Source organism: Olea europaea, chromosome 1 (assembly GCF_002742605.1).
Source record: "Olea europaea var. sylvestris chromosome 1, O_europaea_v1, whole genome shotgun sequence".
Lineage (NCBI taxonomy): Eukaryota > Viridiplantae > Streptophyta > Magnoliopsida > Lamiales > Oleaceae > Olea > Olea europaea.
Genome location: NC_036237.1, coordinates 12,883,719 through 12,907,735, shown reverse-complemented (window position 1 = coordinate 12,907,735; position 24,017 = coordinate 12,883,719). Strand labels below are relative to the sequence as shown.

Here is a 24,017-nt window from a genome sequence, read left to right as displayed (position 1 = left end):
TATTTTACTTTTTTGTTGCATACTTATCAGTAACATTCAATTAACTAGGACATCGAGTCCATGATTTCAGCTTCTATCCATAAATTCTGTTTACATATTTTGAAACGTAGAACAAATATTTTGTCGAACTTTTATATTGGTTATCTTTTTGTTTGTTTAAAATTTATGGGACAAATAAATCTTTTATGCCCTTTGAACTAATTTTTTTGGACATAAGCCATCATTTCTACTCAAATGAAACGGTTTGTGTTGAAATTTGATACCCAATAAATCTATGTTAAACGGTTTAATTATATGGGTGATGTATAAAATTATATCAACACGCTAATTTGGCAGCTCAATTTGAAAACAAGTATTTACCTTTTGGATGGTCCATTTTAATATATTTTCCGCTCATTCCATTAGTTGGCCCATTTGAATATTTGATTACCCTAAATCTATATATGGACCATGGTTAGACATTAGGGAGAATTTCATAAATGAGAGATTAACAATGGTATATTTCAAAATTAAGAAAACATGTTTCAAAATTTAAAAATCAAATTTTTATTAAAATTTATTTATGATTTAATTATTTTATTAACTATTATTAATTTAACATATTTAGGTCACATATCTATACAATTTAGTCACGAATTAATAATTTAATTACTAATTTATTATTTTGTGGTCACAAATCAAAAATTTTATGTCACAAATTATTTTACGATCACAATGCAAAAGTTTTGCAGGTCAAGGTCTGTTCATTGGTCACAAATTAAAAAATTAATTATTCACGAATTGATTTCTAGTCACAACTTATCAATTTATTAGTCACAATTTATTTCTCGATCACAAATAAAAAAATTTATAGGTCACATTATTTTTCAATCATGAATAAGCTTTTTTTATAGATCACAATTATTCATTGGTCACATAATCAAAACTTTTATTGGTCATAACTCATATATTCATTTCAAATTATTAGATTAATTGGTCACGATTAATTTGTTGGACACAACTTAATCAATTGTAAATCACAGTCACAAATTTTAGGTCACATATTATAAATTTAGTCACGGTTACATATATGGCCACATATTATTTACCGATTACAAATTAACAATTTACTAATCATAATGTAATTGGTCACAAACACTCTTTTCACCCACTGCAACACTGCCAACCACCACCTCGCCAATTCCACCACCGCAGCCAGCTTCACCAACACCAAAACGACCTAAATCCCCAACAACAAACCACCACCACTACCCACACTACCGCACCACCACCACCACCCCTATAACTTATAACAGTAACAACACCATTGCAACCCATCATCGTCAAAACCACCACAACAGATCCACCATCATCACCATAGATCCATCGCAAATCGTTGCAGAGACGAAGTAGCTGTAGCAGCAAAGCACCTTTCAATTGGCGATAGGCAAATCACTATCTCAGCCTTGCGCACTCTGCTTCGACAGACTATCGCCTGTATCATGCTTAAATCCACAGCATTACATCACCATCGTCGACCGGTTGCACTACATCAACACCTCACTAGCACCACCAACAAAAAATCCCCAGATGTGCAGATCGAAAAGAGAAATAGTAGTAGCGAGAATGTCGACTTCCCATCCCGGTACCGGCACATTTCCTTCATCATCGGTTGCAACCGCCACCAACACCCATCGCTGCAAGCTTTTCCTGGCGCCCATAGAGAGAAGAGAATCGGTGTACAGAGAGAAATTGGGTAGGGAGGGGGAGGAGAATTACATGTTTCGGTATGGGTAGGGTTTTGATTTTCCCTTTTTATTTGTTTTTTTTAAATAATTGATATTAAAAAAAATCTGATTTTTGAATTATGAAAGTTCCACTCTGATTTTAGAATGTTGAATTTTTAAAGTAAGGTTTTGTGTAATTTCCTCTAGATATAATCGTGTGTGTGCACAATATCATTGAGGGCAATCGTTTTCTTTGACCTTGGTCTCTTCGTGCTTGAGATCTTTCATATGCTACTATTCTCTTCTTCGTGTTATATATTGTAGCCACCAAAGTGGTAGATTTACTTGGGCAATGGGAGTACATAGTTGTGGGTTGTTGAACTCGTGGTTGTGTATGTTCATTTGGGATAAGATACTGCAAACTAAGCCTGAATTCTACACATTGAAGATCAATTTTGCAACAGTTTGCTAGCTTGGAGTTTCAGTATCGTTAGATTTCCTATGAAATCCTTCGATTTTTCTTATCTCAATTTATCTTGTATTTACAAATAAGGAAAAAAAAAACAATCCAAGTATTAGAATATATGCTCTGAGCCTTTATTTTGGAGTCATCTTGTCAACCAGGTCAAGTTTTTGAACAATCATACATAAAAGAAAATGTCGACCATTGTTATACTTGGATAAAGTGGTGGACGACATAGCTGAGTCCAAATTTATTAGAAGATAACCACTGAAGAAAATCTAGGAGAAAATGTCCAACCAAGATCAATGAAGAACTACATGGACAATAGACAAAATGGTTGGATGATAATGTAAGAGAACGTATTCAAGTGAATCTCATAGATTAAGCGAACATTTCCATTATCGACTCCTAATATCACATGGTTGTTTTAAACTTTGAGAAAAGATCAAATGCGTTGCTCATAAGTGATAAGTTAAATATGGAATGTGCTTTGTATATGAGATTGAACTGTCATCAGCACGAACTATGAAGAAATTAGCTCACTACGTAGTCGAAGCATGGTAGCATTGTTCTTTATTTTCAAAGTAGTGTCAACATGATAGAGAGCAAGTTATTATCACAGCTAATAACTAAACTTATCCTTTAATGAAAGAAGGTATTATGAAGATTGGTGCTGATAATGCATATGTCAAGTTGAAAGATGTCTATCATATTCCAGGTTTAAAGAAAAATTTAGTTTCAGTTTCTCAGCTACAAATTCTGACAAATATGTTTGGTTTTGCCCAAATGATGTGAATGTGCTTGACGATGAGAGAAATGTTGTAGCTAATGTTGTTCTTTTTGTGGGAAAAAGGACTCCTTATTTATCATGTCAGTAGAGAAAGCATGTGTGAAGAAGACAAGACAAGCTAATAGTACGACCATTTGGCATGCTCAACTATGCCATTTAGTTTATCAAATGCTACTGACAAATTTCTTCAAAGAAGTTGTTGGATGGCTTACCAACTCTTTAGATGTGTATGAGGATGTGATTTGTTAGAGCTGTCAATAAGGAAAATCACATCGTCTTCCTTTCAAGAGTTCTTCTAAACATAAGTCAAGGTTGTTTGAACTAGTTTATATGGATGGTTAGCACTATGTCATGGTGTTGGTAATACTTGGGTGTATATTTTGAAGGAGAAGTAAAGCATTATTTAAGTTTGTTGAGTTCAAGAAAATTGTACAAAGAAGTTGGACAGAAATAAGATGCTTAAGGAGCGACAATATTGGTGGTAAATTCATGTTACGTGATTTCTTTCAATATCATGACAATAATGGTATTCAATGAAAGAGCAAAACACACTTGAATATCAAGATCAAGACAACTATATATATGTAACATTAGGTATAAGAGTAGGCCAAGCCCAATCAAATACATGTGCCAAATAAATCAATAAATGGGCCAACACTAACAAGCCGTCCAAGAAGTGAGAAAACGGGCCATGAGCGACTCTAATTAAATTAGGCTGCTCAAACCCAACAAATCTCCACCTGATATCCAGTTAACCTATAAACAATCAAAACACGAAATTAATACTTGCATAATCAATGTAACCAATAAAATTGGAATCACAGACCTACTCACCAGAGTTAAGGTCAAAACTCACCAAGTAGAAGCAAATACTCATAGTAATCGAAAAACAAATAAACATGCGATGAAAATATAACATAAGATAACATACGGATCTTTTCAAAACATGTTCATATAGAACAACGTATTAACACCAAATTAGTCAATCAAACGATCAACACATGCAACAAATACATAAATGACCCTACGAAAAAATCTCACCACACTTATCTTATCCTATTTCATATTACTCACACCTCGATAACACATATCTCATTTCATCGTCTACCATACTCACTAAACTGATCACTAAGCTCATCTCTAACTAGTAAATTACAATAGCTTTTAAGTCCACGAGATAATCATTTATCACTACCTCACTTTACACAACCTAAGTGGATGATGGGTCTTTACCTAACAAAAGTGACACAAGTGTCTCTTTCACACTCCACCTGACTAGGGTTTTCACAGATAAAGTATTCCAACATTTAATCACCTTTTGACTCGTAATCCGAATGCCATACTCCATATCTCCAATACAAACCATCAATGTATCCATAGGCATCTTTACTCCACCTCACCAAAAGGCACACAATACACTTACTGCTAATGCATTCCAACCCACTATTCATGCAAACACATTACACTAAATAATTATATTACTCTCGAAATTCATGCAAATGCACGTATTAAACACATTGAAATGCACCTATAACCATGAAACAAAATTAAGCAATCACACACATGCAGAAACGATTACACATAGATGCACGTACAATAACTAAGTTTATCTCAATAAACCTTATTAGGGTCATCACTCGACCTAAAAGTAATGTTCGCCTCACCTTTCATCTTACTTTTCTGCTTATCTTTTCTTGTGTTAGTCCCTAATAAAGTGCCCAAGCGTTCCACAATTTTAATACTGTCTACAGCTGGAGTTGTCTTGACATTTGCCCTTCTTTTTATCACCCTCATCACTTGAGTCATTACTATCTTGAGCTCTATCCAAACTCATTTGCTTAAACTTCATTCTACTTCTCGATGGTATATACCTCACTCCTCTTATCTTCTTTTTTAGCCTTAGTTTCCATTTCCTTTTACTCTTAAAGGAATCTATGACAATCTCAGGTGTTAAGGTATTCATACTGTACTTAATTGTATTCTTAACCTCCTCATGTAAATATGGCATAGAATTTAGCAAAATAATGACATTATAGGTTTCAAATACCTTCTCATCACATTAACAATATCTTGAACAAGCTTGTTAAAAACATCCAAATTGTCATCCAGATAGAATCCATTATAAAACTGAAAAAACTTTCAAGGAAGTACACTTGTTAGGAGTAAACTTACGTAAATATAAGTCCTCCAACTTTTTTCAAAGTTCTTTTGTAGCATCAAGTTTAACAACTATTCTCAAAACAATATTTGATAGGTGTAAAATAATTGAAGTATGAGTAAGTTCGTCAAACTTTTTGTTTGTTCTTTTGACAAATTTTCAGAAAAATATCCATAGATAGCCTTTGAAACCTTTCATTGAACCAAAATTTCCCTCATGTCTTGTTGCCAAATTGAAAAGTCTCATTTTCTATTGACAATTTCTATTTCAAAATGTGAAGTCATTTTTGAAAAAATAGAACCACCAAAATGCACAATTAGGTTACACAAAGTAATCTTAAGGTCATAATATACACCGCTCTAGATTTTCAGGATTTCGTGATATTCGAAATCTCAGTATCCAAAGAATGGTCAAATGGGTCGAGTTCAAGTATTGTAATGGAATGATCAATACAACACAAATGGATGTCAATAAAATCAATTTCTCACATGATGCAGGTTATTAAACATAGAAGCAATTATCAACTTGCAATCAAATGTAACACTTCAAATAGGGCAAATAGTCCTAAATTTCAAGCACAAATAATGATTATCCCAGATGGTAACCCCAATCCTTAATGGAATAAGCCAATTTATTAGAGCGAACCAATCTACAATCCATAAATAATGAGAGATGTGAATTTGCTGCTTTAGAACAATCGCTATTTGCCCTAAAGTTTCAGCAAATACAGGAAGACAATCAAGTAGATTTCAGATCCTAAGCGACCAAGGGCAAAATCTTCTAGATTCAACAGTATAAACTGAAACAGAAAAATAATGACACCAAAATATTAGAAAAACTATAAGGATCAAACTATCTAAAGAAAACATCCCCAAACAATACTGGACGTGCCTCCACAAGCCCTCGCCATCGACGATTGTCACCTCTACATGCTGGCCACCAAGATGGCTTGTGTACATCATGAATCCAGTCTCTATTTCACCAAAAGAACTCTGGATTGGCCGGAAAACAAGGTTGTAGGTCCGATTTCTGCACAAAATTGGACAACTTTCTTCCATTCTTGTTTCTGCTTGAGTCTGTTGAATTATGGGTCTGTTTTTAGTTTAAAATCCACCACCAAAGTAGCTTTGATACCAATTATTGAGGAAGAATTGCCCACAAGGTGTATATTCGAGCTCAGTCATAGTCCTAAACCAAGTCAAATACCCAAAATCTTGACCGAAACCTTCAATTATTCCACACTCTAATTGCTTTTGATTGTACCCAATTGGGATACAAAAGGAAAGTTGTTTTCCTGCCACAAAGGCTAGGATGAAGAAGAAAGACAATAGACACAATCACAGAGAAGAGGCATTCGTTTTTTTCACAAGCAAAGATCAAAACACGCTTGAATATCAAGAACAAAGAAGGCAACAATATGTAGGTAATATTAAGTATAAGAGTGGGCCAAGTCCAATCCAATACATGGGCCAAGTTGCTGCTTATAGAAGTTGGAAGCTATGACAACTTGATGTAAATAATGCATTTATTTACAACGAATTGGATTGCAAAGTATAGATGGAACAAGCCCAATGACTCATCTCCTAGCAATTTCCCAATTATGCTTGTCGGTTGAAGGTGTTGTATAGCTTTAAAGAAGCACCACATGCTTGGTATGGTAAAGTTGCTCAATACTTCTTTAGTGGATTTAAAGTTTCTAAGTCAGATTCTAATTTGTTTGTAAAATTAGAATCAATTAAGAAAGGATTGAAATATTTATCGCTTGAGAAATGATTTGCCAATTCGATTCGTAATGAAATGTTTTGGTGAAATTTGATGATTTCTTCGCTCAGAAGTGGAGAAATCATATCATGGTTTTTTTATATCTCAAAGAACATATGCCTGTTGGAGCGGTTTGAAATGGGGGAGTCAAAAAGAAATTACTACTTCGATGGAGACACATCTCAAGTTTTGATAAAAACAAAAAACAAAAAACAAAAAAAGAAGGAAAGTTTTTGCAAGATGCTAGAAGCTTTTGACCATGTGTTCAAAGTTTAATTTATTTAAATATCACTAGACAAGAAACCGTCTATTCTATAGGTGTCATTTCTAGGTTTACATAAGATGTAACATAGTGGGTTATAGTTATTTTAAAGACAATGTAACATGCTATGTTTAAATTTGAAAATGGCAAATTTTACTGCAAAATACAAACCATTTTTTGAATTATGCGATCATTTTTTCACTTACAATCGATTCTTGGGAAAGAAGAGTGGTAATCGTGGGATTGTAAGGGCATCTCTAATGCTTCCATGGAACACATCAAAAATTTGTCACATGAATTAAACAATGTGTTAAAAAAGTCATTTCAAATAAAATGTACGAAGAACTCTATCAAGCTGATGTGATAAAGGAAAAAATAGACATAATATATTCCTTTGCATAAATTTAAACATGTCGACTTAGAAAAATTATATTCTCTTCACTAGATTTATATTTCATATCTAGATTTAGATGTAGATAAAATTTTGTTTTTATTTTAGGGGGGAGGGACAAAACATATTCTTAATAATCACAGCTTGTTGATAATCAATTTTGGACTTGAGTATCTATTAGATAGCAATGCCATATAAATCCAAAGCCTTTCAAGTTGCATGCCATCCTAAATAATAATACATAGAAGGATAATTAGTATAAAAGGTTCCCAACTTTCAATATTATTGTGCAAAATGTCCCCATCTTTCATTTTTTTTTTTTACATTTTTACCTCTACCTTTCACATTTGATTGCGCAAAAGGTCATTTTCAGCCATTTTTTCATTTTTCCAATAAAATGATGATTTTACCCTATATTCAAATAAAACAAAACGAAAAGATGAATTACCAACTGCAACTAGTTCTTAAGTTTTTAAAAAATTACAAAAAAATCATAAATTCTTCACAACCATCACTTTCACAACTTACCAAGCTGTCACCTATAGATCCACATAGCACCACCTTTCGGCCACCATGCCCACCAGACTTCACCACCACCAACCTTGCCTCACTTCCCCACCTCCTCCCACACACGAATTTGAAAGATTGGAGCACTTAGGACCCACCAATTTTGGTCAGACAACGCTCGCCGTGCATTGCACCCGTAGAGAGTTTTGGACTAGAATTTAAAACTGTTGAGGGGATAATTCGTTCAATTATATTCACACCCATTTTCGTTTGGATTTGTTGATGGTACGATTGATGCTAATTCGGGGATTTAATGTTGTGGGATGCATCAATTGAAGGAGAAGAGTTTGGTAAAATGGCCATTGCCATTGCAGAATGTTCTAGAATTACAACAAAATGATTTGAGGTAGTTTTGATTAATGTGAGGCCATGTGTAGGTTCGTCAAGGCGAGGGATAACTGTCGGTGGTAGTCCACGACAGTGGGTGGCATCGAAAGTGGAATTATTGTGACGGGTTGTATACGACAGTTTGATATTTTGGACTGTAAATGTGATTGTTTCGAACAGATTGGTGGCCAATACTGTGGATGAGGATGTTGGGGAGAGTGAGGCGAGTCCGACGGTTGTTGTGGTCGGAAGATAGTGCTATGTGGATCTATAGGTAACGGCTTGGTAGGGCTATGAAAGTAGTGGTAGTGGAGAATTTAGGATTTATCAGTAATGTTTTTGAAAAATTTAGAACTATAATTGCAATTAGTTATTATTTTTATTTTCTTTTTGTTTTATTTAAATATGAGGGTAAAATCATTATTTTATTGAAAAAATAAATAAAAATGACATTTTGTACAATGAAATGTGAAAAGTAAGAGAGAAAATACGAAAAAAATGAAAAGTATGGACATTTTGCACAATAACATTGAAAGGTAGAAACCTTTTGTACTAATTACCCTACGGGCCCGTTTGATTGCGAAGATAAAATTTGGATGAAAAGAAAAAGAATTCCAAGAAACTGAATTGCCTAGAAATTGTTTTCTTGGGAATTATAAGTTATTGTATTTGATTGGTATAATTTTTCATGTGAAAAATGTTAAAATAAAAGTATTTTTTTATGTTCGTTTGACTTTGTTTTACATAAAAATTGTCAATTAAAAGGATATATTTTATTGGTATTGGGTATGAAATTTGTTTCCATTGCCCAAAAAAAATCCATAAAAATCATCTATCTTTTAATGTTCGTTTTACTTTGTTTTACATGAAAATTGTCAATTAAAGGGAAATATTTTTTTACAATAATTCTTAGAATTTCTTTTCATTGCCAACAAAAAATAAAAATAAAAAAATAAACGAAAAAAAAAAGCTACAGTAAACCGGAAAAAGAAGTGAGAATTCAAATTCCTCCAAAACATGAAAAAATGTCCATGTGGCATGAAAATCTGAAATTCGTTTTCCATGAAAAATTTCATCTATGAAACACATGAAAAGTTGGAAAATGTTATTGATTTTCCATTTTCTATGGAAAATGTGAGCCTATCAAACAAGGCCAACATAAAATGTATTGAAGGGTAATTAGCACAAAACGTCCCTACCTTTCGATGTTTTTGTGGAAAACATCCCTACCTTTCATTTTTTGGTGGATTACACCCTCACCTTTACCCTTTTTTGCGTAAAACGTCCTTTTGTCAACTTTCCATTAAAATGTTCCGTTAAATCAAAAGGTAATTAGCACAAAAGGTCACTACCTTTCAATATTATTGTACAAAACATCCCTGTCTTTCATTTTTTGGCATAATTAGCACAAAAGGTCCCTACCTTTCAATGTTATTGTGCAAAACGTCCATACCTTTCATTTTTTAGTATTTTCACCTCTACCTTTCACCTTTCATTGGAAAAAAAGTCCTTCTCATCCTTTTTTTCAATAAAATGACGATTTTACACTCCTATTCAAATAAAACAAAAAGAAAAGATGAATTACCAATTGCAACCATAGTCCTTAAATTTTTAAAAAATTACAAAGAAATCATAAATTCTCAACCACCACCACTTTCACAACCTATCAAGTTGCCAACTATAAATCCACATAACACCACCTTTCGGCCACCATGCCCATCGGACTCCACCACCATAAATGTGGTTGTTTCGGACAGATTGGTGACCAATACTATGGAGGAGGATATTGGGAAGAGTGAGGCGAGGCTAGTGGTGGTGGAGTCCGATAGGTGTTGTGGTCGAAAAGTGGTGCTATATGGATCTATAGGTGATGGCTTGGTGGGGTTGTCAAAGTGACGGTAGTGGAGAATTTATGATTTATCCGTAATGTTTTGAAAGATTTAGAACTATGATTGCAATTAATTAATTATTTTTTTCTTTTCTTTTTGTTTTATTTCAATAGGAAGGTAAAATCGTCATTTTATTGAAAAAATTGATGAAAACGACCTTTTGCGCAATGAAAGGTGAAATGTAGGGGTGAAAATGCAAAAAATAAAAGGTAAGGACGTTTTGCACAATAATATTGAAAGGTAGGGACCTTTTGTGCTAATTCTGATAAAAATTAAAAGGTAGTGACGTTTTGCACAATAACTTTGAAAGGTAGGAACCTTTTGTGCTAATTATCTTTTTTTAACGGAACATTTTAACGGAGAGTTGACATAAGGACGTTTTGCGCAAAAAAAGGTAAGGGTGGGGGTATAATCCACCAAAAAATGAAAGGTAGGGACGTTTTTCACAAAAACATCGAAAGGTAAGGATGTTTTGTGCTAATTACCCTGTATTGAAAATGCTTTAACTTTGAATTTTAATCAACTTTAGAATCCGAAATAGGGAAGAAAATGACAAATTTGCAGGTTTATCGAATGATATTGATTTGTAATAACATCAACAGTAGAATTCTTAATTCTTCAAAGATCGCTCAATTCCATGAAACATTAAACAAAGAACGAGCACCCAAATTAGTATCGGGTTTTCTCCACTATACTTTTAAAAGAAAATTCTCTACCTTTCAAGTAACACCACTAACGAAATTGATAGATAACTACTTGTCTTCGTATGATTTCAAATATGAGAATTTAAGTCCGTACCCAATAAATAGAGATCTATATTCTACCAATTTCCAAACACAAAAAAACATCTTCAAGCAACTACATTATTCATTGGTCAAGTTTTGATCAGCTAGGCAACTTGGTAAAGTAAGCAATAATGTCTAACACGTATATAATAGACAGTGCCTAACGGATCAACCGTGTACATCTCAATTCCCAATGTCAGAAAACGATCACAATCCCGACGAAAACAGAAGCAATTAGAAGAATTCGACCTTCTAAACTATAGATACCAATCAGATTTTTTTATTCTTTTTTTCGAAGACGGGCTGTCTCAAATGTTTAACATCATACAGAAAGGTACAATCAGAAAGAAATGGTATTGTACAGCATGATTTTGGTTCTAAAGGATGCTGCATGAACATAGGTTCTGCTTTTTTTTCTCCTGGTTCCTATCTGCACACGAAACAACACAAAATTAGAATGCTCAGTGTAGGATCCTCTCACAATCGTTATAAATGAAAAGCACTCTACTTACATCCTACGATGGAAATAACAATGCAAGATCATCATATGAGATGATGAAAACGTCATAATTTTATAAAGAATGTTTCATGTAACCAATGTATCAAAAAGAAAATACATGCTGATTATATTCTATTAATTGATTTCCTATTTCCACTAAAACTACCAGTTTACTAGCTCAGAACCTTCACAAGAACAGCATCAGAAAATGGTTTTATCCTTTTTGTTGAGTGCTATTAAAAACTCAAGATCATGTAGTCACTTGGTCAAAATCTCACAAATCAAATTTGAATATTGACGAAATTAATTTTCTAAAGGTAGAGGATCACCATGATAAATGCATCTATGTGCTATTAAGTGCTACAACCCAAGTTCTTTTCTTTCCAAGAGTTCAACTAGAACAGAGTTCAACTAGAACACCCAGTTGAAACATGATGTTTGAGTATGTGATGAACTGTATGTCCCATAATAGGTCCCATTCTTCTACCCTTTCTCGGAAACATTTTCATATGCATTATAAGAGAAAAGCTATAGAATGAACACCAAAGACCGGTACGATATATTAACTTCTCGAGTATAAGAAATTTTGTCCCTAGCACAGAAGGGAATGCAGGTCACAAGTAAGGAAATGCAAGACATAACCACAATTAATCTCTGGCATTCTATAAACCATTGAAAATTGCAATCTCTTCTACAACACTGTGGCATGACTTACAAGTAAAGTGTGAAATTGCCCTGTGCTTGTAAGCATACAAAGAGTAAGAGATACCACTACTCAATTTTAATTTGTTAAATCAAGTAAATATCATATTTTGTCTACTGTGCTTTTGTTATGTTACAACGTAAGAATGTTCTTTAGGATTTCCAGTTACTGCAACAGTTCAGCAAGTCTGCAGTCCAATCATCACATTGCCAGTATGATCAGGTCATCCAAATGAATTGAAATTACTTAAAAACAAAATATCCATTTAAGGTAGAAAAATTGATATTTTATTCAAATGCAGAATGTGGATAAAATAGTCAACAATATATTTTCATTGTTGGAACTGTTTATAGTTATATATTAAAAAAATAATAAATAAATAAAAAACTATCAAGAGATTGTCTGCCTAATCTTTAAAAGTTTACTTCTAGTTAATTACACTTAAGTAAACAAAGTCAATAATAAATAATTTATTTTGATTAGTAAAAGTTGGAAATAAGTTTATTTTGAAACCAAGGTATGAGTTACTTCTAAAAGAAGCAACTGTTTTATGTAGAAGTTATCAAAACACGTTGTAAGCAAATAATTGGCAAAATGTGAATTTAACTTTTATTTTTTAAGCTTACCCAAACATGCTTAGGGAAATGAGAAATCTTTGCTAGAACTGGGAAGAATAGAAAAACTACAGAAGGGTTTGGATCAAATGCCAATTTTTTTGTTCAACAGTTTTGACATGTTTTCGCTTGCTTTCTATAACCAGGGATGACAAGAGACTGTGTGCAGCTTTCAGTACAGCATGTGAAGAATTTTTGTGTCAGAGTTGGATTAAGAAAGAAAGGCCACAGAAAGGTTTAATTCAAAATTAATGAATGCTTTTTATGTTGTTTTATGTTTCTTTATCTTTGTCGCTTTTATCCCCTTACTTTTGACTATCAGGTAAGTAACAAGGGATCTAAATGCAACTTTCACTAGTTCATGTGGAATAGGCTTGACAACCTTTAGAAGTAAATTTTGTATTTTTCTTAAAATTTCAATGTGCGTCTCATTGGCTTTGATACCATGATGCTAATTTGATGGCACAAACAGCCAAATTCACATTATTGTCCAAATATATCCACCTTGAAAGTTCTAAATACTATAGCCTAACATAAAAAATGTAAACCTTTGCAACCAAATTCAAATGACCCACCAACCAGACTTATAAGCAGTTTAAATTTGATCTTTAAGAATCTGGACCTCCTGGGTCAAAAACAGCAAATATTTTGAGTGCTCTAGTATAACAAAGAACTACTATTATCAGAGAAAGAATGCCTGTACTCATCCCGCCAACCGTGGATAAAAATACTTCATTCACCCTTTACTTTGGCTACCTTAAAACTAGGTTAAATGGTCAATAAGTCCAGTTTAAACAAACTTCCAACGCTTGCAGTTGGCACACTTTGCCACATGAGGGGAAAGAGTTTTCCTTGTACGAGGATTACTTTTCCACCAATTGAACAAAATGACCAAAGTCACATCATATCAGAGAATGTAGTAAACAAAATGCAAATTATAGTTTGAGGAATCTTCTCATATTGAATTGGATGCAGTGTTTTAAAAATATTGCCTAATTCACATACAAAACAATGAATATGAACACACCTGTCTTCTTTTTTGCAGGAGGAGGCTGTACAACAACATGCATGGTGATGATTCCTTGTGGAAAATCACCACCATGTATTCTGGACTCAGCAAGTGTCTTGCCTTTGTCCAAAACTTTTCCAGCATGTATAAGTTTCATATCATTTACCGACTTTGGAATAACAGATTTATCTATAAATGCAAATGCATAATTAGAATTTCATGTAAAATTGAGAAAACAATCAACAAATATGTTATTAGCCTAAAACATGCTGCTCAGCACAGGAAATTACAGAAACAGGTTCTACCATCATATCCGTTCTTCAACAAATTATTCTAAAACAATCACCTTCCATATGTTGTCTACAAAGAAGAGACTACCAAGACTACAAAGAAATTGACCTAGAGTTTATTTATTTATTTATTTATTATGAGTGTTGCCATATTTTATAATTCAGCAATATCTTAGAATATTTTCAGATACTTTTATTAAATTTCATTATATAGGTATGCTTTTGTTTATTAAGCTTTAGGGACACTAGGCTAATGATTCCTTATCAGGGTTTTGTCAGGGAGCAGCTGCTTCAGAAAAATGGAACTTATATTTAAATACTAACCAGTGGAAGGCAGAATATTTTAGTGATATTAAATCTCTTTCCAATATCACATTTTACCCCTCTTAAGCTCCATCTTGGGTCTCATTTAAAAACCATTTCATAACGGATTCAAGCATTATTGAGCTGAAAGAGACTTAATTGAAACATCCTGTAAGGTGGAAGAGATATACTTGCAAGGCCATACTCAATGTCCTGGTTGGGCTAAGAAAACCAAATTGTCACTGTGATTGAGTTACTTCTTCAATGTTAAACAGGTGATCTACCAGGAGAACAAGTTTTATACAAAGTTGTTCCAGTGACGTCTCTTAGATATACTGGGACAATCATGAATGCCCCATAAATTCAAAATAGGAGAACAAGTTTTATACAAAGTTGTTCCAGTGACATCTCCTAGATATACTGGGACAATCATGAATGCCCTAAAAATTCAAAAGTCAGCAGGTATGACCACCTACACTATTTGCCACCTGGGACAGCAATCCACTCTTCAACTACTACACAAGGCTTGTTCAGGATCCACAACATTAGATTTGGGATATTCCATCAAGCTAAAATTTTCTATACCCTAGATGGCGAAAGTCCAGTAACCGAAAGCATTACTAGCTTACGCTCTGACCCAAGTAGCATGGGACACGTGAAATCCCGTGTGAATCAGCAAGGACCATCTTGCAAGGCTAAATACTCCTGGGTGATTTCAACACAAACCTTTTTCAAGACCGACAACATTAAGCTTGGGATTTTCCATCAAGCTGAAATTTTCTATAGGGAGAACAAATGCATCAAAGACTGAAGAACAGAATAGAGGAGTAAAAAAACACTGTTAAGAAATGAACTCCTAGGATTTAATTTTTTGAATTACAGTAATATTATTTATCAGTAGTGTTGATAAAAACTAGTCTATGTGGCATTGGAGGAGACACCCACACAAATGGTGGTCACAAAAAAATATATATAATTGACCACCAATTGTGACATATGGGAACCACTACATCACAAGTGATATATAGCATTATTCTTTAAATTATTACTTATTAGGCATATTCTAGCGATTATAAATTTCAGCAGTATCTTTATCCAGAAACATTTGCATTTATTTATACGCTTTTGTTTAATAATTTTGGTGATGCTAGGCTGCTCTGTCCTTATAAAGGCTAGGATTTTGTTAGGACGCCACTACGAACCAAACTTCATAAATATATGTTCTACCAGCTACCAACCAGTGAGAGAGAGTATTTTGATGTATCAAAAGTTCTTTTCAGACATTCATATTTTGCCCTATTAGGTACCATTGGGTCTCATATTTTAAACCTTTGCTAATGCATTTGAACCTCCTGTTGCTGGAAAAAGCAACCTCATAGTGATATCTGCTAATCCTCTAGCCAGATCCAGTGTTTGGATCTTCTATTCTAGCAGGAAAAGTTTTCGTCTACTTTCCTCTATTCAATGGCTGATAGAAAATCTATCCCTCCTGGACTCAACTTCTATGTATTCTACTTAATGTTCCTCACATGACCTAAAAGTTCATATTCTGATAATGAAGTTCTTGAGCTGCCACTGCTGCAAGGCCCAAGAATAGTCATGACACGTGTCTCCAATCAAAATATAAAAATATATGGGCAGCATAAGTGCATAACAACTGTACAATATATCATCTACTTAGGGAGCAAAAAGTACTAATTATCACATTACATAAATAAGAGAACTTATCAAACATTATGCCTCATAAAGATTAATTCAAGTACTAGAGTTGCAAAATGTTAACCTTGAGGCCACTCAGCTAGAAGCCTTTGCTTAAGAATATCGGTTGTAGTGGACGAAAAGTAGGTTCCATGACCTATATCTGTCCCATCAAAGATTCTAAACTTCAGCTCAACGCAATCATCTCCTTCAGCCATGGTAGCCCTCCAAACAGTTTACAGAACTCCAAAGCAAAGCAATCACAAAAGTTTGATTAAAAGAATTCGTTTTGAAAGTGTTCAACTGCCCAAAAAATCCAGACAAAATGAATAATCCAATAATACTCAATAACATTCATCTCAATGCACATAGAAAAAATAATTAATCAAAATTATAAAATGGTCAATATCAAAAACAAAATAGATGAAATCATAAAAATTCCTACTAACCTTGATAATTCGACAGGAAAATCCAAGAAAATGCAATAGCGACTGTACATTTGAATCACCCCCCAGACAACCAGGTAACCACTTCATATGATCCGATGGCTTCTCGGTACAGGCGCAACCTTACAAAACCCCTGCAAAACAAGCAGGTCAAATAGATTCTCGACTATAAATATCACTACTAAATGTTAAATTCCTCATAAATCTTCAGATCTCCAAAAAATCTATCTCTAAAATTAAGCTTGTCAAAGAAGATTCTATTTTGTAATATTCTGATTAGAGACTCAGCCAAAATAAAATACATACGAGGTTTTACATTTTAGCTATACAATTCTCCAATTTTCCACTCTATACACTACTTATTAGTTTCTTTTCCATCGGATTATCTGATTAAACGAATAAACGAGTAAGAATTAGCATAAGAATTAATACTTCAAAAAATAAAAAATAAAGGGCGATATTGAATATTTAACCTAATCAAGATGCCATTTGATTATAGATCGGCTAGACTCAGAAAAATTCCGCGAGCGTGGTCTGAAGTAAGCGAACGCCGGAGACAGATTGAGAACGACGATTTGAGATGAGAGACAGATTCGTTGATTTTTGACGCTTTTGCCTGTCTATATGCTTACAAGTCTCTTTTTGACGGTCAGTCACTCAACTTGCAGCAAAAGTTCAGATTAGTCATAAACTTTATTTTACTTTATTAAACAAATTTACTTCTACTTAATTATTAATTTAGTGCATATAGTGAATTATAATTTTCTAATAATATGAAGTCAAAATCAATTTTAACTAAACATTCACACTTACTATCTACTTATTATTCGTATATTTCATTGAAGACACTACTCTTTACTATAATCTCTCACAAAAGCACTTAATTTGTCAATATAAGTATATGAAGGTTAAAGTCCATTTGATAGGATTTCTACTTCTCGTAAGAAAGCTTTCTAAAAAACCTATCTTAAATCAATTTTTTCTAAAAACTCTTCTAATCAAATAGAGCACTTTAGAAAATTTCAGATATATTCAAAAGCAACTTTTTGGTCTCAACTTTTAGCTTTTTAAAAAATTCTGTCAAATGGACTCTTAGTAATTTAAGAGAATATCTAATCGAACATATGAAAAAGTAATTAGTGTGACATGAATAATGGTCCTCTACTTCTTTTATTAAAGCTAATAGAATTTAATAGAATTTATATAAGTGACCGAATAGCTAATTACTAGAAAATGTCAAGTTAATGCAAAGAAAAAATGAGTCCACACAAAAACAAAAGGCAAACCTTGAGAACCATTAAAAATTAATTTCTAGCTTTTCTCAAAATAAAATGTAAAAGTTGAGTTCAAGTTAGCCCTTGTTTGGTTCTCATTATTTTCAAAATATATTTTTCTCTTTTTTATTTTCAATTAAGTGTCATCGAATCAAGCTAAGCCAAACCGAGTCAGCTCGTGTGAGGCTCGGCCAAAAAGCTCAGGCTTTTTTGCCCGAGCAAGGCCGGCTCACGATTTAAATTTTTTTTTTATTCTTGAATTTTTAAAATCTTTTTAACAATGCAAATTTTGTACAATTTATATTAATTGTAGATTAAGTAAAAGTTAAAATTCTCCTTTTTTTCGAACTTGGAACCGACTACAATCAACATAGTCAAAAAATAATTTTTATAATTTTTTTTGGCTTGTGCATTCCTTTTTTATAATTTTTAAACATATATGTTATAATTGGAAAATATTAGTGTGACATCCCAAAACTTCAGTAAGTTTATAATGCATATTCATAACTTGTATTGTGATGTATATTTCATGTAACATAGTAAAAAAAAAAATTAATAATATTATAAGCTTATAAAAAGAATTTTGGTTAAAAATCATGTGAAAAAAAATTAAGGAAAATGAGGTGGCTACTCTCAATAAATGACATTGTTACTCTAAATATGAAAATGACAAATGGTATAAGGTGGCTACTCTCAATAAATGACTTTGTCACTCTAAATACTACAATAACAAATAACATAATATGGTAAAAGGTGACAAAATAATGATTAAGGAAAAATAAATTAATTATTAATTTAATTCTAAATTAATAATATAAATAGGGGAGAAGGAGAGAAATGGAAATGCACACAAAAAACAAAAAAAAAAAACCAAAGTCAAGTAATTTTATAAAGATAGCACTTTAATTGTCTTGCAACTTGAAGGTGAGTATTCTATGCATATTTTTATTTCAAACATATTTATTGCAATTATGTTCATTAGATTACTTCTTGCTTTTCAAATCAATTATAGATCCAAGATTCTACCCATTGATATTGACATTGCATTGAATAATGGCATTACATTGGATAATGATTGATATTATTGATTTTACACCAAAGTGGTGTAATCAACTAATGATCTCATATATTGTTATTTTCACATTGCACGCACGGGTAGGATTGAACATCTATAATTGGGGCCTATTGTTTTCTTTTCTTATTCAAATTAAAGAAAGATTATAGTAGAAATTACTCACTGAATAAATCTATTCACATTATTTTATTTTCTTGTAGATGATCACCATCGAATAGACTTTACCTCGGGTGAATTGATGACTTCAAAAGATGGCCATTATTGCATGTATGTCAAGGAAGTCCACACATGGATGACGTATCCATAATTTTTGGGTTTCCATCACTTTGTAGGATCTCATTACTATGTTGACTACTTCGAGGCCACTATTATGACGTACTTATTTTCAAATGATTTTCCTAGAGAAATAATGTGTCCCGGTGGTCTTTGATATGTAGTATAAATATTAGTACAAATCGGTTGGTTATGATAGTAAGATATGGTGTATAGTGCGACTTTTGCGTAGTGCAATTTTTGTGTAGTGAAAACTTTTGTTGTGTAACTTTTATATATCTATTAGTCTCTAATATACTTTTTGCAAAGTAACCAAGTATATAAGAAAATTGTTAACCATCTTATATTTATTGTTGCTTGCCTACTCTATACTCTACAAATAGTCAAAAGTTTTCTCTCTTCACAAAGTATATAAAATTTTGAAATATTTATACGTAAAGTTAAATGACTAAATTGGGATTGTGACAATTAGATAACTATTTTATTTTTATTCTTGAAACTAGTGACTAAATAGTGTAAGAAAATAATATTCACTCAAATAAAAATGAGACCATTTTCGTGGAAAATCTACAATTTGTAGCAACATTTTAGGTTGACCAATGACAAGTGACAACATTAAAGAATCCACTTTTCCTGCACAATGTACCATATAGCTTCTATTTAGCCACGTCATCGATTGATTTAGGCCCTGTTTGGGAGCAATTTTTTCACCCAAAAAATTAATTTTTTTGATCATTATTTCACTATTTCAACCGTCATATTTGACTTTTTCTCTCACAAGTGGACCCCACTTTTCTCCTAACGGTCAAAAAATCAATTCTCAAAATTACTCACAAACAGGCTCTTAATCTATTGAATCTTTCCATCAAGCAGCTCCATTAACAAGGGCCATTTTTCGGCCTGTTTCATAATTCGTCTTAGACTCAAGCCAAAGTCTCGAAATTTGGGATTGGTCCAAGCCTCAAGTTGGTCGATTCAATCTTTCTTCGAGTTGAGCCGTGGGCAATACGAGCCTACGAGCTCATTTTCCATTCTAACCACATATTATTCAATAAAATAATATTACATACAAATCTCAAAGTTTTTTCTTATTTTTTAATCTCACATTATCTATCAAAATATTATTCCAAAATGCATTTTGAAAAAGAAAATAATAATAAGGCTCAAACAGACTCCAAATATTATATTTCTTTGTATTCCTATTGTTGACCTCAAAAAAAGTGCCAACAAAGATCGGGGTCCATTGAGGTCTATGTAGACAAATTCCCAACATGTATGAACGGATTGACAGTCGACAATACTCCGAGTTTGGATGTGGGAGAAGTTTTATGACACAAGACAAATATGTTCGAATTTCAATAATATTTTCGGGAACGATTGTGCTGTAATTAACAATCGATAAAACAACTCTAAGATATCAAAATATTCCAAATTCAATTTAAGCGAGTGTATCATCAACTAGTGAGACGACAAAGTAATGTTTGGTCAATAGTTGCATTCCTCCCCAAATGATACAAGAGGAGGGGTATTTATAGTGTTACACATGAGATGGTGTCGAGTAATTGAGGAGCCACGTGGCTTCATTTTCTCAACCAAAGTATCTAATTCTAGTCATCATTTTGACTTCCTAGCCTATGGGTAGAGGTGAACGCAGTTTGATTTGGGCGAATTGTATTATATTTTCAACTCAAACCATTTTATGCGGTTTGAAATTTTTTCAAACCAAACCAAACCATAATTTGTGGTTTGGTTCGGTTTTAATCCGTGGTTTACCTTTCGACATTATAGTAATATCTTTAATATAAGTCTAAACGAGAACTAATAATGTTAAATGTTAAAGTACATTCATATTTATCATAAAACCCATGAAAAAATTATTTTAAAAGTTGGTTGCTAAAAGATGTTGATAGAACAAATTCATCTTTTTTTATTTTTATCTACATTTCTTGTTTGACAGTCATATCATTATGTAGCGGTTGGTAAAGGTGGAGTTCCATTCTGTTATTATAGGTTGGTTAAAACTCTTTTCGTTTTGCGAGTGAGAAAAGAAACGATTCAGGTAGAGATTAGTAAACCAACAGGCAAAGGCGACTGAGATTCGTTCGGTAGTGATAGACAAATGTTAAATGTTAGGAAAATGAGAGTTTATGTTATGGTTTTCGAATAGAATTATGATTTGAATTGTTGCGAATATATGCTTTTTTTCATTTCATATGATTTTGGAATAATTTTAGTTTAATTTAGATATTGAGTAAGGACAAGTATTGTAAACCCGTTAAATCATATGTCAATAAGGATGAACATAATATGCTTTTTATGATTATTTCAAATAGGTTAGTTGTAATTTGTATTGCTAAATTGGTAATTTTTTTTAAAGAAGTGAAACCTGTTAAATTTTAAGTTAATAAAATTAAATTTTTAATTAAAAATATTTAAAATGGTTCAAATCGATTTTGTGCTATTTTTGAAAATCAAAACCCAAACCAAACCATTTTGAAAAAGTTTGGTTCAGTTTGAGGAAAAAAATCATGGGTCCACGTGAAACTGAACCAACGATTTTGATTCGATTTGTGGTTTCGCGATTTTTTTGTGCGGCCCTACCTGTGACGCATTTAATGTTCTTATACATAGCAGTCATCCTATTGACAAAACAAAATATTTATACTCATTACAAAGGTCACATCAATCATCCAAATAAGATCTTTATGTAAAAGATCTCTTGGAAGAAGTGAATATCGAAGATGCTCCATTATGGTTAAGAGACTTCTGCTTCTGTAATGTGGGCTTCGGCCACTTACACAATGCTTCGACTTTAGGGCCTCTTAAGCCTAGGTTGAGGAGTGGACTTCTTCTTGAGCTTCGATTTTGAAGCATAACGATAGTCCCCTAAGTCTATGTATGATTATCTATATCATGCGTGGACTTCTTATTTTGAGAAGTAACATTCTAATGTGGGATGTCTATTGCTTAACTTGGTAGTTCCACCAATTATTGCACTTTTGACACTACACAATAGTCCCCAAGTCTAGGTATAGATATTTATATTATACTTGGGGTTAAGAAAATATGACGTTTCATGGAAGGTCTTCTATTTTTTGTAGAAGTCTTAATTTGAACGTCGAGTTGTTCTAAAGATGCTGAAGGGATGCTTTAATTTGTCTGAAATTTGATGCAGAGACCAGGCTATGAAGGGTTGAAGTGAAGATAAAGTATTTTTGAAGGCATCTTCCGAAGTTTGAATGTAAGCTCCTTTTTTTTTTTTTTTTTTTTTTTACACTTGGGAGGCTTCTTCCATGACTTTTTGTACATATGAGACGTGTTATTGGCTTCGGCGAATTAAAGAGGTGGTCGCTTTTGGGATCCTACTCTTTGTTGAAGCATCCATGCTTCCTTGCATGGATCCATGTAGAGACTTCTCTTATGACCTTTTTGTTCATAGGAAACATGTGCTATTCGCTTTGACAAATTAGGAAATGCCCCATTTAGGATCGAGTTCTTCGTCGAAGCACGCTATGCTTCCCTACATGGTGGATGGTTCATCCATAGAGATGCTTCTTCCATAACCATTTGTACATGGGAGGCATGTATTATCCGCTTTGACAAGTTAGAAGGTGGTTCCCGTTGGAATCTAGCTTTTTTTTGAAGTGCCCACACTTTTCTGCATGGTGAATGGTTAGACTTCTCCTATGACCATTTATATATAGAAGTATGTGCTATCCATTTTGACGAGTTAGGAAATGGTCCCCTTTGGGATCCAACTCTTTGTCGAAGCACCTACGCTTCTGCATGGTGCATGGTTCACCCATGAAGAGGCTTTTTCCATGACCATTTGTACATGAGAGACTTGTGCTATCTGCTTTGATGAGTTAAGAGGTGGTCCTCTTTGGAATCCAGTTCTTCGTCGAAGTACCCACGCTTTCTTACGTGATGGATGGTTCAACCATAGAGAGGCTTCTCCCATAACCATTTGTACATGGGAGGCATGTGTTATCTGCTTTGATGAGTTAGGAGGTGGTTCCCTTCGGGATCCAGCTCTTTGTCGAAGCGTCACGCTTCCCTACATAATGGATGGTTCATCCATGCAGAGGCTTCTCCCATGACCATTTATACATGGGAGGCATGTAATATCAACCTTAGAGAATTTGGACTTAAGGTGCTCGTGCTTCTCTGCATGGTGGATGTTTCATCCATGCAGGGGATAATATAAACTCTCTGAAGATAAATGCAGTTGTAATGAAACATTTTATATGGTGAGGAATCTCGTCGAGCGAGGGATAAATATCGAGCTGGTGATACTCTCAAACTAATTGAGACCTGTAAACTGGCCTCGAGTGGATAAATCTTATAGCTTAGCTCGATGATATAAGTGGCAAGGAAAAAGCATTTGGCGAGGTGGAGAATAAACATCTCACGTACCGCTCTCAAACTATCAAAGTCTTATAAATCAGTCTCGAAATGACGAGATCTTTCAGTTAGACCTAACAATCATGAGAAGAAAAGAATAAACATCTCGTGAAACTAGGAATATGCATCTGGCAAGTCGGAGAATAAACATCCCGCATATAGCTCTCAAACTATCAAAGTCTTAAAAACTAGCTTCAGACCGACGAGGTCTTACAGTTAGACTTGACAATAGTGAGAGGCAAGGAATAAATATCTCCCAAACCATGAATAAGCATATGACGAGTTGGGGAATAAACATCTCGCATATAGCTCTTAAACTATCGGAGTCTT

At 33.4% G+C, this 24,017-nt stretch overlaps 1 protein-coding gene across 1 annotated transcript; it reads right to left on the bottom strand.

Annotated features, from left to right (window-relative positions):
- Positions 1-11,109: 11,109 nt before the first annotated feature.
- Positions 11,110-17,278, bottom strand: LOC111394832 (membrane-anchored ubiquitin-fold protein 3-like). Its single transcript, XM_023020852.1, has 5 exons — positions 17,135-17,278; positions 16,665-16,795; positions 16,301-16,518; positions 13,943-14,113; positions 11,110-11,529 (listed from the first exon to the last, which is right to left on the bottom strand). The coding sequence occupies exons 3-5, from the start codon at positions 16,431-16,433 to the stop codon at positions 11,477-11,479; spliced, it is 357 nt and encodes a 118-aa protein (XP_022876620.1). The 5' UTR covers positions 16,434-16,518; positions 16,665-16,795; positions 17,135-17,278; the 3' UTR covers positions 11,110-11,476.
- Positions 17,279-24,017: the final 6,739 nt, after the last annotated feature.

Bases quoted from the DNA above. Each gene is read 5' to 3' on its own strand.
- LOC111394832 (XM_023020852.1), bottom strand. From the start codon at position 16,433: ATGGCTGAAGGAGATGATTGCGTTGAGCTGAAGTTTAGAATCTTTGAT. The intron at 14,114-16,300 runs GTTAACATTTTG...TTGCATTTATAG, and splicing joins TCTAGCTGAGTGGCCTCAAG to ATAAATCTGTTATTCCAAAG. The intron at 11,530-13,942 runs GTGTGTTCATAT...TTTCGTGTGCAG, and splicing joins TCCTGCAAAAAAGAAGACAG to ATAGGAACCAGGAGAAAAAA.